The sequence below is a fragment of the Topomyia yanbarensis genome, chromosome 2 (assembly GCF_030247195.1).
Source record: "Topomyia yanbarensis strain Yona2022 chromosome 2, ASM3024719v1, whole genome shotgun sequence".
Lineage (NCBI taxonomy): Eukaryota > Metazoa > Arthropoda > Insecta > Diptera > Culicidae > Topomyia > Topomyia yanbarensis.
This window is the reverse complement of record NC_080671.1, coordinates 167859600-167874235: the sequence shown is the minus strand read 5'-3', so window position 1 is coordinate 167874235 and position 14636 is coordinate 167859600. Positions and strand designations below refer to the sequence as shown.

The following is a 14636-nucleotide window of genomic DNA, read 5'->3' as shown; positions in this document are numbered from 1 at the left end:
CTCCAGTACAGCGGTTTGTTTCATAATTTAAAACAGATTTATTTTAAAATTTAAATTAGTATACCCAACCGTATTTGTTGTATACCTTAAAACGCAATTAGAACTGTGTTTTAAATACATAGGGTAGGACAGATATTCTGACTGGTTAAACTGGGAAAACAATTTTAAGTCCAGTAACGCTTAAGACATGGCTTGAATTTGAATCGAAAAAGAACACCCGCTTCAACTGCTGCTGGGAGGGTAAGTTCTGTTTTAAAATTTTCCGTTGTTTGCAGTACGAAACAAAAGTGTTTGAAATTAGAAAACAAAAAGTTCTGCTGGGAATGTGATTGTTTCCGATGCAATTACACTCAGATTTTTCACGCAGGGGATACAGACCGTGTAAATGAAAACCGCGTAAATTTAAAAAAAAACGCGTTAATGAAAACCGCGTAAATTTCAAAATCCGCGTAAAAAACCTGAGTGTACTCTCCTATATAAAATACTACGCTGCTGAACAGTGCAATAACTACAGAAGCACGTTGTCAGATGCCTTACTGATACATATAACCATATAACCGAAATATGAAACATGAAAACCAATTGGCTCTTTACCCTACACAGCTACAAAGCGCCGTAAACATGGATTAACAAGTTACAACGCACACGCATGCATAAAAATAAATATATTTTTTTCAAACGCAACACTCTTAAGCAGCACACACCGTATTGAATTAAATCCAAACCACCCCGCCCACCCACTTTGCAAATCATTCTGTGACACCATGCTGGTACCCGACAAATCCGCACACGGCCACCGAAAATGCATAGCGTCTACCGCTTATTGTAGTGCCCAGACGCTGCAGCCATGATCTTACCCGTTCGACATAAGAACAAAAACTGATTCAAACGGGTACGCGTCACCTCTATTTATAAACAAACCGTATATGGATTAGTCATTTAGGTGCGAGTGTGTGCAAATGCCAACTTTACCGAAAATCGATAGCGCTTATTGCATCGCCCGGAGACGACGTTGCTCGTGTGGGATAAGAGCAACAACTGATTTAAACGGACATGCGTTGCTTCTATTTATGACTTTTCGTGTTTCATTGAGCAACTAAGCTGCCCTTTTTGACGGCTGTGTCTGAGAAATCTGCCTCACGAATGGTATTTTTCCCGTTTTTTGTGAACTTTTTAATTTTACCAATTTCCGAAAGTCTACTTTTATTGAGGAGATATTAAATGATTACCAATATTTAAGTTAGGTGTTTCTGAATCGGTTGGTGTATGAATGATTAAAATCCATCTAGTAATATCGGAGTTATAAGCGTGCAAACCTTACATAGTTTCGTTACATGGGAGATAGTTTAGATTTTAGAATGACACCTAGCCCCATATAGTGGAGTAAGACATTTTTAATGTCAAAAGCTGATGAGTTAGCAAGAAGAGGGCCCTCCACTAATTTTATCGGACTAGAACCATTCTGTGGAGTCTCATCAAGTGCATTCGAAATGGAGCTGAAACGTGAAAGATCACAGTTATAAACAATGAGTGGAGTACCGTAACTGGACTGCGACAACCAAAGAAATTTATTTAACATTAGGAGGATAAAAAAAATCCTGGAGTTGGATTAAATAAAAAAGAATTGTGCATCTTGACAGGACTACTTACCGGACACTGTCCGAGTAAATTTAATCTCATGAAGATTGATAAACTTACAAACGATACATGCCGCGTCTGCGGATCGGAAAGTGAAACATCAGAGCATTTGCTCTGCGAATGCAGTGCACTGCTGCAACGCACTACGCAGATTTAGAGTACGCGTGTGTATTAAATATGCGAATTCTTCCTCGCAAGGAATGGTTGTCCGGCTGGAAGGAACGACAACTTAAATAATACGTACTTCATTATTCTGACGGTTTCTTGTTGGAGGGCCGAGCCGGTGCCGATGTCTATTGTCGTGAAATGAGTTTAGACCAATCTCATTCGCTTGGTAAATACTGTACAGTCTTCCAAGCAGAAATCTTCACGATTCTGTATGGCGTATAATCGGCACTTCAATGGGGAATTTTCGGTAAAACAAACTATTTTTGCTCTGACAGTCAGGCTGCTCTGAAAGCACTTAGTTCGATAAATTCGAGATCGGAATTAGTAATCGCATGTCGAACTCAAATCGAGAAACTTAGCACTTTCAAATGGGTGTACCCCATTAGGCATAAATACGTTAGGCATACGGACGTTCGGCATACGTACGTTAAGCATAATGGACGTTAGGCATAAAGACGTTTGGCATAATGGACGCTAGGCATAATATACGTTAGGCATAATGGACGTTTGGCATAATGGACGATTGGCATAATGGACGTTAGGCATGTATTATCATGTTGACGAAAATAACTAAAATAAAATAAAATAACGGGTGGTAAGAGCGCAAATGTTTGAAATTTTTTGATGTTGTAAAATTATTCTGGAAGCTGATAGAACTCGATCAACATTTTATTCTATTGTAAATACCTCAAAAAAGCTTAACTCAAATAAAAGATGTAGAACGAATGCACATCGAACATCGGATAAACAAATTGCACACCTCTCAAATAGGCTAATACTCTTGTTTAAACTTGATCTTTTTTGTATTAAGGTATGAATAACGCACATCAACCCCTTCATGCCCATGATTTTTGTAAACAACATTTTTAAACTGCTAAAACTTTTGATTTAGGCAAAATTTACTAAAAAAAAAACAAGTAAGACTAGTAACTGGTACTATTAGAATTTAGAACTGAGGTTATTTCTATTAGTCTGTTATAGCTCTGCTGGAGCAGTACTACCAGAGATATTTACAGTTAGCGTGGATAAATAAAATTTTGATATATCTTCATTATTTTCCATTATTGTTGAAAACTGATAAAACGCATCAATTTGGACAGTCTTCGACTATTTTTTCCTAGCATATAGAATATTGAAAATTTTCTAGGAGAGTTTCCTTGAGCACCGGAAGGTAAATATTGAGCAGCTTCCAGCACTGCGAAAGAAGCATCTTTCAAAGCGGGTTTTTCGTGTTTCTTGAACTCTATGGACACTACAAAAAGTTGGGCATATAAGGGTTAACTTAGATTAGTGTTTCATGCATGCAAGATGAAATTGCCCAAGAAGAAAATATATAACCTTCAAGAACAGCTCGTGAAAGAAAGAATGATGCATTTTATTATTAAACACTTTTACCGTTGTCTTCCGTTTTAATTCCACTATGATGAACAAAATGCAAAATTGCACTTTTCTGTTACAGATACGTATTTCGGCTACGACTTGCAGCCTCCTTCAGTGTATTGTATCAGAATGAAGAAAATACCCTCTGTACAGGTTTATGAACCGAAAAGGCAGGTAGAAATTAGGTAACTTAGGTGTGTGAAGATAATCATTTGCGTACGGGTAATGTTTGGAAAAGCCATGTGTATCCGTTACCTTCATCTCGATTGAGTAAAGACGAAGGGGGTTGTTTAAAAATTTATAGGCTCTCAGCAACATCAAATTTCCATGGATTAGAAGTTTGACGTTGAATTTTTATATCCTCGGTAGTCAGATCATGTTTTTCTGAAAAGGAATGTTCCGCTACCTTAGATTTGAAGTGAAATGGTACATCTTTAACAGCTTCCTTGGAAGCTTTTGTGATTTCAGCGATGTGCTCTTTAAACCGAATATCTAGTGTTCTCTTAGTTTGTCCAATATAAATTTTATCACAATGAGAACAAGAAATTTTGTATACCCCAGATTTTCCCAGAGTTTCTATTGGATCTTTAGTGGATCCTAAAATCTATTTAACTTGGTGCTTTCTACTACTTAAAACAAGATCCATACCAAACTTTTTTAATTTATGTCTAAGTGGATAAGCCGTATTTTTGTTGAAGTCTACTGCTATCCTTTTTAAATTCTCGGTTAATGGCTTTAATGTTGTGAGGGATTGCTTGTTGAATTTTTTACTTTTTTATTGATTATTGATTGGATAGTTTGCTCTGGATTGAGCCTGCCAATTCTGAAAATAAACTCTTTAAATTTTGCTTCTTCGCTTAGTGGTAAACTAAGCATCCCGATCAGAAGAGCATAACAAAACAATAACACTATTATAACTATGGTTGATATTTATAACAACTGGAGTTATATTCAGATAACGGAATTGAAAGTGGTTTGCGGACAGTTTTCTATACTATCAATATTATATCAGAATCTATTATTAGACCATCAATTTATGAATTCATCGTTTGTTACTAAGTCACTGTCATTAGATGATTATATCTAATACAGTTCTCTCACAGAATACCTATATACTTTGGGAAAAAAATTATATCTCATTTAGTTTTAACTTTGATAAAATCATATCAAATTTTGTTACAATTGTGTTTTAATTATCAAGGTTTTTGCTTTATTTTTTGTTATTTTAACAACTAACCAGCCGGATTTATAACAGGTTCTGTTTCAAAATATTTTTGAAATAAATAACTCCAGGTGTTATAAATCAGTTATGCCCTTCTGATCGGGATTCTATGAACCATGTAATGGAATGCTGCCATTTTATGCTGATAAGAATGGTTTGAAGTATTTGGTATAACTCTATCTGTATTGGTAGGTTTTCTATAAATTTCAAAAGTCAAGGATTTTCCTTCTCTTATTACAAGGATATCCAAAAATGGTCATTTGTTATCTTTTTCTTCTTCATGTGTAAACTTGATATTATTATGAATGTTGTTAATAGCTTCCAATATCTTTGCTAAATTTCTCCGTTTGATAATGCAAAAATATCATCAACATATCTCCACCAGCGTTCTGGCAACAAATTTTTCATCTTTAAACATTCTTCTAGGTTTGCCATGAAAAGCTCACAAAGAAAAGGAGAGAGTTGGTTACCCACCCCGATCAGAAACACATAACAGAAATATTTCACAAATCTATCTCACGTTGATACTTGTTATAAATTTCTGTTATTTTAACTACTAACGAGACCAAATTTGTAACACAATATGTTACAAAAATTGTGTTCTGTTATAATCTTGTTATTTCATTCTGATCGGGACAGGGGCACCCTTAGTTTGTTTATAGAAGACACCTCGGAATGTGAAATAATTTTCTTCCATGCAAAGGCGAGTAAGTTTAAGATAAGATCTCACTTTGCTTTTCCATAGACTATTGGTATTCTGTTGTAGTAACCAATCCTCTAAGAAGTTAATTGAATCTTTTACAGGGACACTTGTGAATAGGGCGGTTACGACAAAAGAGACCATTATTTCGTCATCTTTGATTTCACCTGACTTCTGAAGTTTGATTGCGAAATCTTGTGTGCTCTTAACCGAGCAACTATGGAATTGTTTAGGCATTGTTTGGAATTCGTTAACCAACCATTTTGCATTTTTTTGGGTAGGGGCATTTACAGCTGAAATAGTTTCCCTCATTTAATTCCCAGGTTTGTGGATTTTAGGTAGTCACTTAATTCTAGGTAAGGCGGGATTTGAAACTTTGAGACGTGACAGGCTATCCCCTAGGACGGGTTTGCATTCTTTAAGAGTTTTATCGACACGTTTGATCATGTCAGGGGGAGGATTTATTCTTTGAATTCTATATGGACCAGAGTTTATTTTATGTTGCATGTCAGTATCATATTGATGCTTAGCCATGACTACTACTTAATTTCCCTTGTCAGCCTTGATGAAGTAAACCGGCTTTTCCCTCAATTATTTGGTGATTGTTAATTCTTTTGTATCTTCCTGGGTTTCCGAAACATTTTCTTTAATGATGCCAGCTACTACTGTTCTGGGTCATTAATTTTTTCAAAAGAGAGGTTGGAATTCTTTATACCTGTTTCCAGGTCAATAATCATATCTTCGAAGTTTTGTTTAGGTGTTATTGCATAATTTAGTCCCCGGTTTAATAATTCCAATTGATCATTGGTAAAAGTCTGGGAAGAGCGATTAACCACGAAGTCCTCCAAAACCTGTACAGCAGGTTTTGGCGGGCGGTCAAGAGAATATTTCCTTTTAAGGTTGAAATTTTTTTTGGTAAGCAACTTACGTTTCCTTTCACTTTCACTTTGTTCTGCTACTTTTACTTTGGTCAAGAATAAATTAAAATCATCTTGAAATTCCACTGCTAATTTTAGATGCAAATTGTATTATTCATTCAACGAATATACGCATATTGCTGGTTCTATATTGATCGTCTCTCATATTCTTAAGCACAATGATTGTATTCTCGAGGCCATCACAAATAGAACTACGGAATCTCTTTGATATGAGAGAAAGTTTAACCCTGTACTGTGACGAGTTACCGAAACGAAAAATCACATACGTAGAATCCGTAGCCTAATGTTGATCCTGTAAATGACACTGTCTGTTTCCATAGGATCCAAAATATAATGTCTGTTCATTATTTTGTTTTTTTTTTTTTAAAAAATATTTGGATGCAACTGTATTAGTAATAAATCTAAGAGGCTTGAAATGTGCTTGCACCAAAACTGTTCACTGAAATGAAGGGATCTTTTCTTCATTTCGTCTACAGAAAAAATAGAAAAAAAACTACACTTGCGAGGGTTAAATATCTCGCATGGTATTTTTCATTTTGGAGTCTCTCGCTAAAGTTATGCAAAGGTATGGTATAGCAAAGCGTCCTATTTTTCTACTCTGAAAAAAACAAGCGAAATCAGTATAAAAACGAAAGCCTTGTGATTATTTTTATATTGTTGTGAATTATGCCTATCGTCCATTATGCCTAACGTACATTATGCCAATAGTCCATTATGCCTAACGTATATTATGCCAATCGTCCATTATGCCCAACGTCCATTATGCCTAACGTACTTATGCCTAACGTATTTATGCCAAACGACACGCACCCCTTTCAAATGCTATGTACTTTCTATGGTTACTCGGTCATTCCGGTATTACTGGAAATGAATAAGCGGATGAATTGGCTGGAGCGGGCGCTGCGACTGACCTCGTTGGTCCAGAACCAGTTTTACCACATTCGATTAGTTGGATAAAGCACAATATTCGCTCTTTGGCTGCATCCGACCATGTCAACAATTAGTGTAACTTTCAAACTTGTGTTCAAACAAAGACGGCCGGGTGAGTCAGAATATGTCAAAGAATTTGCACAATTGCAGTGTTCTAGTCAGGGCACTGACTGGACATTGCAAACTCAATTATCACGTGGCTACTATTCAGCGTGCTGAGTATTATTCGTGTGATCTTTGTGAATCCAATTACGAACTTCATATCATCTGATATGTAACTACCCTGCAGTAATGCTATTGCGTTCCCGGATTTTTTGTTCTCCATTCATAGATGTACAGAGAACTCTGGAACTGGATCAAGAATATGCTTTTGTTCCTAACCCATTGTGGTAAAAAGCTATAGTTTAAGCCGTATTTCAATAACATTTCTCATCGGAGTTGTTTATAAATTTGCTCATCGAGAAGTGTTTTCTACTCCTTTGGGACAATACTTCCGTGTTGTCTATGATCTCTGTGTTGTTATTTTCTTTATCCCTAACTCTACCATTGAAAAGACAAACAATGGCAAGGCGCAAATCTCCAATCAACATGGGGAATGTGGCATTTAAGCCAGGCGCTACTGATTCCTGATAAAACTCATATAACATTTGTTTTCAAAATCTGACATTGATTGGCCACTGAACTGATACTAGCTCTGTTGTTCCTCACACAACCAAAAAACCAAGCAACTAGACCCATCATGATTTTATCAACCTTCGTTCGGTCGAATAGTTAGTAACGAACAAACAGACAATTATGTGTGTGCGTGTGTGTTTACTTACCATGCTTGTCCTTATCGTGCATCAATTTCCCATTTGCTAAATTTATAATTAGCACCAGTTTGCAGCATAAAACATTTACGAAACCATTCAATTTCATTTTCGACTGCTCGTGAAAAACGTCCTACCGCTGCTGCTTCTGGGACTTACTCCCTCTACAGCACACCTCTTGTGTCCTTTGTCAGCGACTGCACTGCACAAAATCGGTCGAACCTTTTATGGGTCTCTAACTGCGGTCGCATACATTCTATGATGATCTTCTGCGTTAGTTTATCTTCTGGATGGCTTCGCGTTGTTTGGTTTGTCTGTGTACGTGTGCGTTGGAAAATGGTGTGAGGGTGGCACCCCTCCTCTCAGCTCCGTGAGTTAGCCCTGCAACGAAAAAGCAAAACTCATCTGTTGCAATTTGCCATTTTCGGGATAATGGGGAAATTTCACTTTCTCGCACGAACATAATACTCCTGAATATATGTCGAGGTGCAACAACTCCGGAAAACGCGTGCTCACTTTCCCTTGTTTATAGTATGGCCTTTTGGGACGGGCATTATTGGACTACAGCCGAGAGGTGGATGACTGCTAAAGTGACCGAAATGAAACAGGAATATCTGTTGAAATTTTGGAGTATCTCTGAGAAATGCTTGTATATCATGATTATTGCGAAAAAAGTATATTTTCTATATGTTACGTTGGTAAAAATAAGTCTGAAGAGGAAGGTATCAAAAAAATTTAAATTTTAGGAACGGTTCCATTATAATACATGAGTTGTTTGTTACTCAATGATTGAGAATGGCTTTTACATCAGTTTTCCGGAAAACAGGAAAGTTTGACTATCCCATTAATAGAAACTACGCTTATGACACAGTCATCATTATTATCATCGCCAACATCAGCCAGTAGCAGCCGCAGTGGCAGCGATGCAGAAGTTAGCAACCCGTGCACTTCTAATAGCATATTCATTCCAAATTGCAGCGTCGCTCCGCTGCAACCACCAGCAGCAGAGTGTCGCAGCTGCATTCTATTTCCTGCCAGACAATGTAACTTCATGAATCGCCAATTGAGTGCTGTTTTGGCGGCAGTGGCGTGTTTCCCGCAAACCTTGAACAGTGCTACAAATGCAGTGGCTTATTGGAGGAGTCCTGGAGTGCGAATATGGCATAGCTCGGTACCGGATCGCGGGACCCCCTCTTTATTCCTGGGGCATATTGCACGCGATAATGATCGGAGCGATACAGTCTAGTGGAATAACACCACTGCCAAAATGGTATGACAAATGGAGCCATTTGTGGCCGGGGAACAAATGAATGCTCTCGAAGTTGTTCGTTCGGGGAAATGGTTTGATTGGCAATCGATTCAGTTATTAAACTGTTTTGGAGATGATTCAAACATTTATGAATGCTTTGGACTATGGCAAGATTTAGCACATATAGAGTGTTGGTATTAAAGAGTAATTAATTGCTGTTGAACTATTTGCATACATAGTGAAAAAAGAGAATGCCGAGTTTTGTCCTTTCCATATTTGCCAGTGTTGCTTTTCGTACGCACTGATAATGGTACAGCAGAATACTCCTCGATGCTGCGCATTGCTTCTTCACTAACTCAGTCTGCTTTAGATCTGTCTGAACCACGAAGCGAGCACTGAGTAGCTTGTACGAGAAACGAATTACCGTAGCTTCTAGAGTTGATGTTCTGATCAGAGCCGTAACGTGTGTTTGGCCAGGGGGCGCTGAGCCTATCAAAGGCGCTAGAAGACTACGCTACGGTCCTGTTAGTCCAGAATAAACAACAAGACAAATTTCAACAAAAATAGCAAAAATTATTGCAAACTGTTTCCGCTCATTTTCTCAGTTTCATAGGAATCAGGGGAACGAAAATGTGGTCATGGGCAGTGAAGCAGGCCACCTTTTTAAAGCTGTACCATAGATCGTAGAGTAAGTAAGATCAATTATCATTGAGAAGATAACTCCATGACGTACCGTGAAAATTGAAGTTCCGCAATATCACAAAGTTTCCGGTTCCCAACCTAGGTCCAACCAATCCTGCACTAAGTTGAATCTCTGGTTGAAATGTCACATGAGATTTTTTGGTGTTCCTGGAAGCGTTGGAAACTCTTTGTTTCTTCTCGATTGTCTAAGACCAAGTGCGGATTTTTAGTAGAGCTTTCTCTTGCTGGTATATTTGGCGGCCTTTCAAGAGAGAAAAACGCATTTAATCCACCTAACAGTGTGATAATACATTTCTTATAACTCATATCGCTTTCTTCGGGCATTATATCGATTGAGAACATTTAGAACTTGATGCATCGCGATGTTTTTTGATAACACATACTACATGGAATAGTGACAGAACTCTGAGAATCGCTCAAATTAGCATAGGACAATATCTTCTTCGCATCTTGAGCGTGTACTACAAGTGTGTGACCTTGGAGTCACTTTGGATTCTGCACTCATTTTCCGACCTCATTTCGACTATATTATTAACAAGGCAAACCGCCAGATGGGATTCATGTTTAAAATTTCTAATGAATTTAAGGACCCTCTCTGTCTCCGTTCACTTTACTGCGCATTGGTACGGTCAATATTGGAATCTAACTCCATAATATGGTGTCCGTATCAAGCAACATGGATAGCAAGAATTGAAGCAATTCAAAGAAAATTCGTTCGTTATGCACTAAGACGCCTTCCGTGGCAGGACCCTATTAATCTTCCGCCATACGAAGACCGCTGTAGATTATTAGGTCTACACACGCTTGAAGCAAGAAGGAGAGTAGCCCAAGCTGTTTTTGTCGCTAAGATTCTTCTAGGAGAGTTAGATACGCCAGAATTGTTGGCCCAACTCCACATCTATGCACCGGAACGTGTACTCCGTCAACGAAGCTTTTTGATGTTGAAACACAGGAACTTCCTGTATGGTAGCCATGATCCAATTCGCTTCATGTCTGCCACATTCAACGAAGTGTTTACGGATTTCGATTTCAACGTGTCATCTACTACCTTCAAAAACCGGCTATTAAGTAGTTTCTGACTTTCCAGATATTTCCTGACGACATTTTAATCTGTATTTTTATTTGCTGCTTTTGTTAATATTTTTTTACATTGTTTATTTTATTATATTAGTTTGTCTTTGTTATATTTATTTCTGTATTTATTGTTATGTTCTGTATTGTGTATTTGAAAAGATATGGTGTTTTTACGCCAATTTGAGTATAGTTAATATTTCACTCAAATTGGCTTTTTCCCATCCCTTCATATTAAGACCAACTAGGTCAGATGAAAAAAAAAATTAATGAATAAATAAATAAATTAAATAAATAAATAAATAAATAAATAAATAAATAAATAAATAAATAAATAAATAAATAAATAAATAAATAAATAAATAAATAAATAAATAAATAAATAAATAAATAAATAAAAAAACAAATAAATAAATATCAGTGCAAGAAATCTCAAAGGTTAAACCAATTCAATGGAAATGCGGAAAATTGTCCCATAAAATAGAAATACAAACGAATTATTGCTAATGCTTCGTTAATAACATATATAAATTCTTCAATCAATGCATTGTGTAGAGAAAACGGAATTTTCCTAAGGGGGTTATGTATGTTGTGCTGAGTCGAAAAAAATCGAAAAACAAACTTTCGAATGAATTTGAAGTTCATACTCAATAGCGTTTACTCGAATTCCCAACGCGGCTGAGAACTAAGCACTGAAATTTCAGCTTTTGATATCTCGCTACCTCTGAAGTGCATGCGTGCATAGTTCAAATTTTACTTCGATATCGACTTTGTCTAAAAATGACTTCCCAGTAGTATCTTTGATCTGAATTATTATCCCTAATCCTAATGCCAAACAACAAATAAAAATCTCTCGAAACCCGTTACGGAAAATCATTATCATTACTGGAATTTTCTTTTTCACGAAACTTTTCGATAACCTTCCGTCAAATTTTCAAATATTTTATAATTTCCATAATCTTATTAGGAACAGTTGTTTAAGAAGATTTTGTAATATTGTGTAGGAAAAGCTGAAAATATATGAATTTTCTCTGTCTGCAACATATAAACCCTTAAGTATACCAATTAATTTAGGATACTCTTTTAACATAAACTATCGCACGAATGGGAATAGGTATAGGAAGAAGTCGATAAAATAATCCCTTGAAAACTACGTAAAAATTGGTGTAGTTCGATGCAATTGAAAAAAAATATCCTCAGAAAATGGTATGTACCTATTACTGTGAATAATAAATACAGTAAAGACCCGTTTTTATCATCTCCATGGTGTATTTTAGGCAGACAAAATAGGGAGACTGACTAAATCGCGACATTTTTCTTCATAATAAACTGAAGCTGTTAAAGTATTGTTCCCATCCCTTGATGTAGTCTAATAACTATTTCTGAATATTTAATGTAGTCCTCTAACGCAAAAATTTGAAAAAAAAAAATGATTTTTTCTTTTTTCATATTTGCATCTTTAAGATAAGGAAAATATGGTCAAGAAAGGATTTACTCAAATTCACCCTTGTTTGTTTGCTAGAGCCCATTAAACATATTTTCATATAAGGCTGATAAAATTGGGGGCTGGTCAAATCGGGTCTTCAATGTATTAGATAGTATTCGAAGAAGTTTCTTGTGGACGAGTATAGAATGACTTTGTTTCTACTTATTTGGAGTCAGAGGCTTAGTCAGAAATTCGGTTTGGTGGGGATTTGGTGAAAATCTAACTTACTGTCTAAATGGCATAATTACGATACCACCATCTTTGAAGTTTTAAAATTATGGAGAATCAGTTTTTCAAAAAATTGTAACAGAGTTCCTGTCTTTAGCGAATTTGTTGGAACTTTCATTTAAAACAACTTTATTGTAGGCATGAACACTACGTATATGGAGTATATCGAGTAATAAAATGATATTTATGAAGTGTTCCTTAATTTAGTTTTTTTCCAAAATAACTTTCTATTGTGAGCTTCACAATCTCAAGCTTTGGATAAAATGTAAATTTTATTCTTCATAAACAATATAATAGATTTATCATAAACAGTAAAATTATAATAATTTAATTTAAAATTAAATAGAAATAGCCTAAGATTTGTTAATACCTTGAACACATGGAGCCTTCATGTCTTCAACAAAGTGGTTTGTAGTAGCACTCCCCAAAATTTTGCCTGAGACATTAAGTCTGGAACTAAATATGTTTGAAGAGTAAATTCGCCATAAGTACTTCTTGGAGGATATAACGCCAAAATTATTTTATCAAATGATGTGCTGTTTAACGTTTGTAAAATTAATCGAAGATACTAAACCTGCGAAATTGGCGGAACGACAAACACCAATATTTGGCTCATTTAAATGAATTATTACTAAATTGAACAATAAATAGGCGACAAAGAGTAATCGACAAACAACAAGCTATAACTTTTAAAGTAATCGAAATATGTATTTAATGTCTTCAGTAAAGTTATTCGCAAAAGTAAGAGCAATAAATTTTCTGAAGGCATTATTGCAATACAATCACTTCGAAGAAAGTTTATAAAAATATCTCACCCTTAGGGGGTTTAATCAGTAAAATCACAATACCAAAAGAAAGGGCATATTGTATACCTTAAATTCTTCGAAGATACTATTGACCTAACATTATTCGTTTTGGTGTTAATAATACATTGAATGTTTTTGGTCCTATTTCTGGCTATGGGAAATGATAAAAATCTTTCGTCCGCAATTAATGTTAAATATCTCTTTTGATAAAAGTCCGACTTCAACAATCTATAATTTGTTCAAAAGGTATTCGTATAAGCTTTCTAATAATATATAAATTGTTTAGTTACGTCGTCAATTTCGGCAGTAAATTTAAAAAAACTGCAAAAACGCTAATTTTGCACTTTCAAGCATTCATATCTAAGAAACTAAACATCAGAATCAAAAACCATTTAATATCGTTCTGTCTGGGTGATAGACCTTTCATTTAAAAATGGTTTGGATAAGATCGGTTCAGCCATTGCTGAAAAATACGAATGAGAGTTTGTCCACATTCACACAGACAGACATTGTCCCAAATCGTCGAGCTGAGTCGATTGGTACATAAGACTCGGCCCTCCGGGCCTAGAAAACAATCTTGAAAGATTGAGCGAATTCTATACATTTCTTTTCTAAGAAATGTAAAAAGACCAAGTTGCTTGTAAATAGTGCAATGCAAGTAATGCAGTCTCGCCAAAGGTCACCGACACCGACATTAGTTTGAAGTGGCACAATTTTGTCCCGCCCGGTGCGATTGTCATTCAAAATCTTTTCTCACTGATGCAAGGAGTCATTGAAACAGCCAATCCCGATCTACATCCATGCATGTTCGAATTGATAACTACACCATCGATCTCAACTTTGTGAGCGAGCATGCAAACATGTTAGTTATTCATGAAGGTATTGTCACCAGTAACGTCATTTGATTGCTTTAGACAAAATATCACAATTCTGGGCTTACCTAGGCAAACTTTCGAGATACCTGGCACAGCTGAATAACTGAATCTTGCGGAATATTAAAATACTTCGCGGACTATCTTTGATCCCAAAGAAGATCGGATATGGTCGAGTCCAGTTCAATGTGTTTGATTTTAAATGGAAGTTCGGAGTCTTTGGTGACGAGTCTTGTTCGACATCCATTTTAGGATCATTTGGGTCAATTCAGGAAAGTTTATTTATGCACTGAAAACTGAAGAATAATAAGGAAGAGACAGAAATCATGAGGAATATAATTTGAAAGACTAGTCTGAATTTGATAGTAAAGGAATAATGTCATCTATCTTCACACGATATATGACTAGATGGAACCAATTTTATTAAAAAATGGAGC

The 14636-nt window shown here is 36.0% G+C and overlaps 1 protein-coding gene across 1 annotated transcript in view; it reads right to left on the bottom strand.

Annotated features, from left to right (window-relative positions):
• The window catches only part of LOC131682056 (hemicentin-2-like), a 297123-nt gene that overhangs the window by 182819 nt on the left and 99668 nt on the right, over positions 1–14636 (bottom strand). The window contains exon 2 of the mRNA XM_058963228.1: positions 7798–8166. Within this exon, the coding sequence (XP_058819211.1) occupies positions 7798–7894 (97 nt within the window). The 5' untranslated portion in view covers positions 7895–8166. The remainder of the gene's footprint in view (positions 1–7797; positions 8167–14636) is intronic.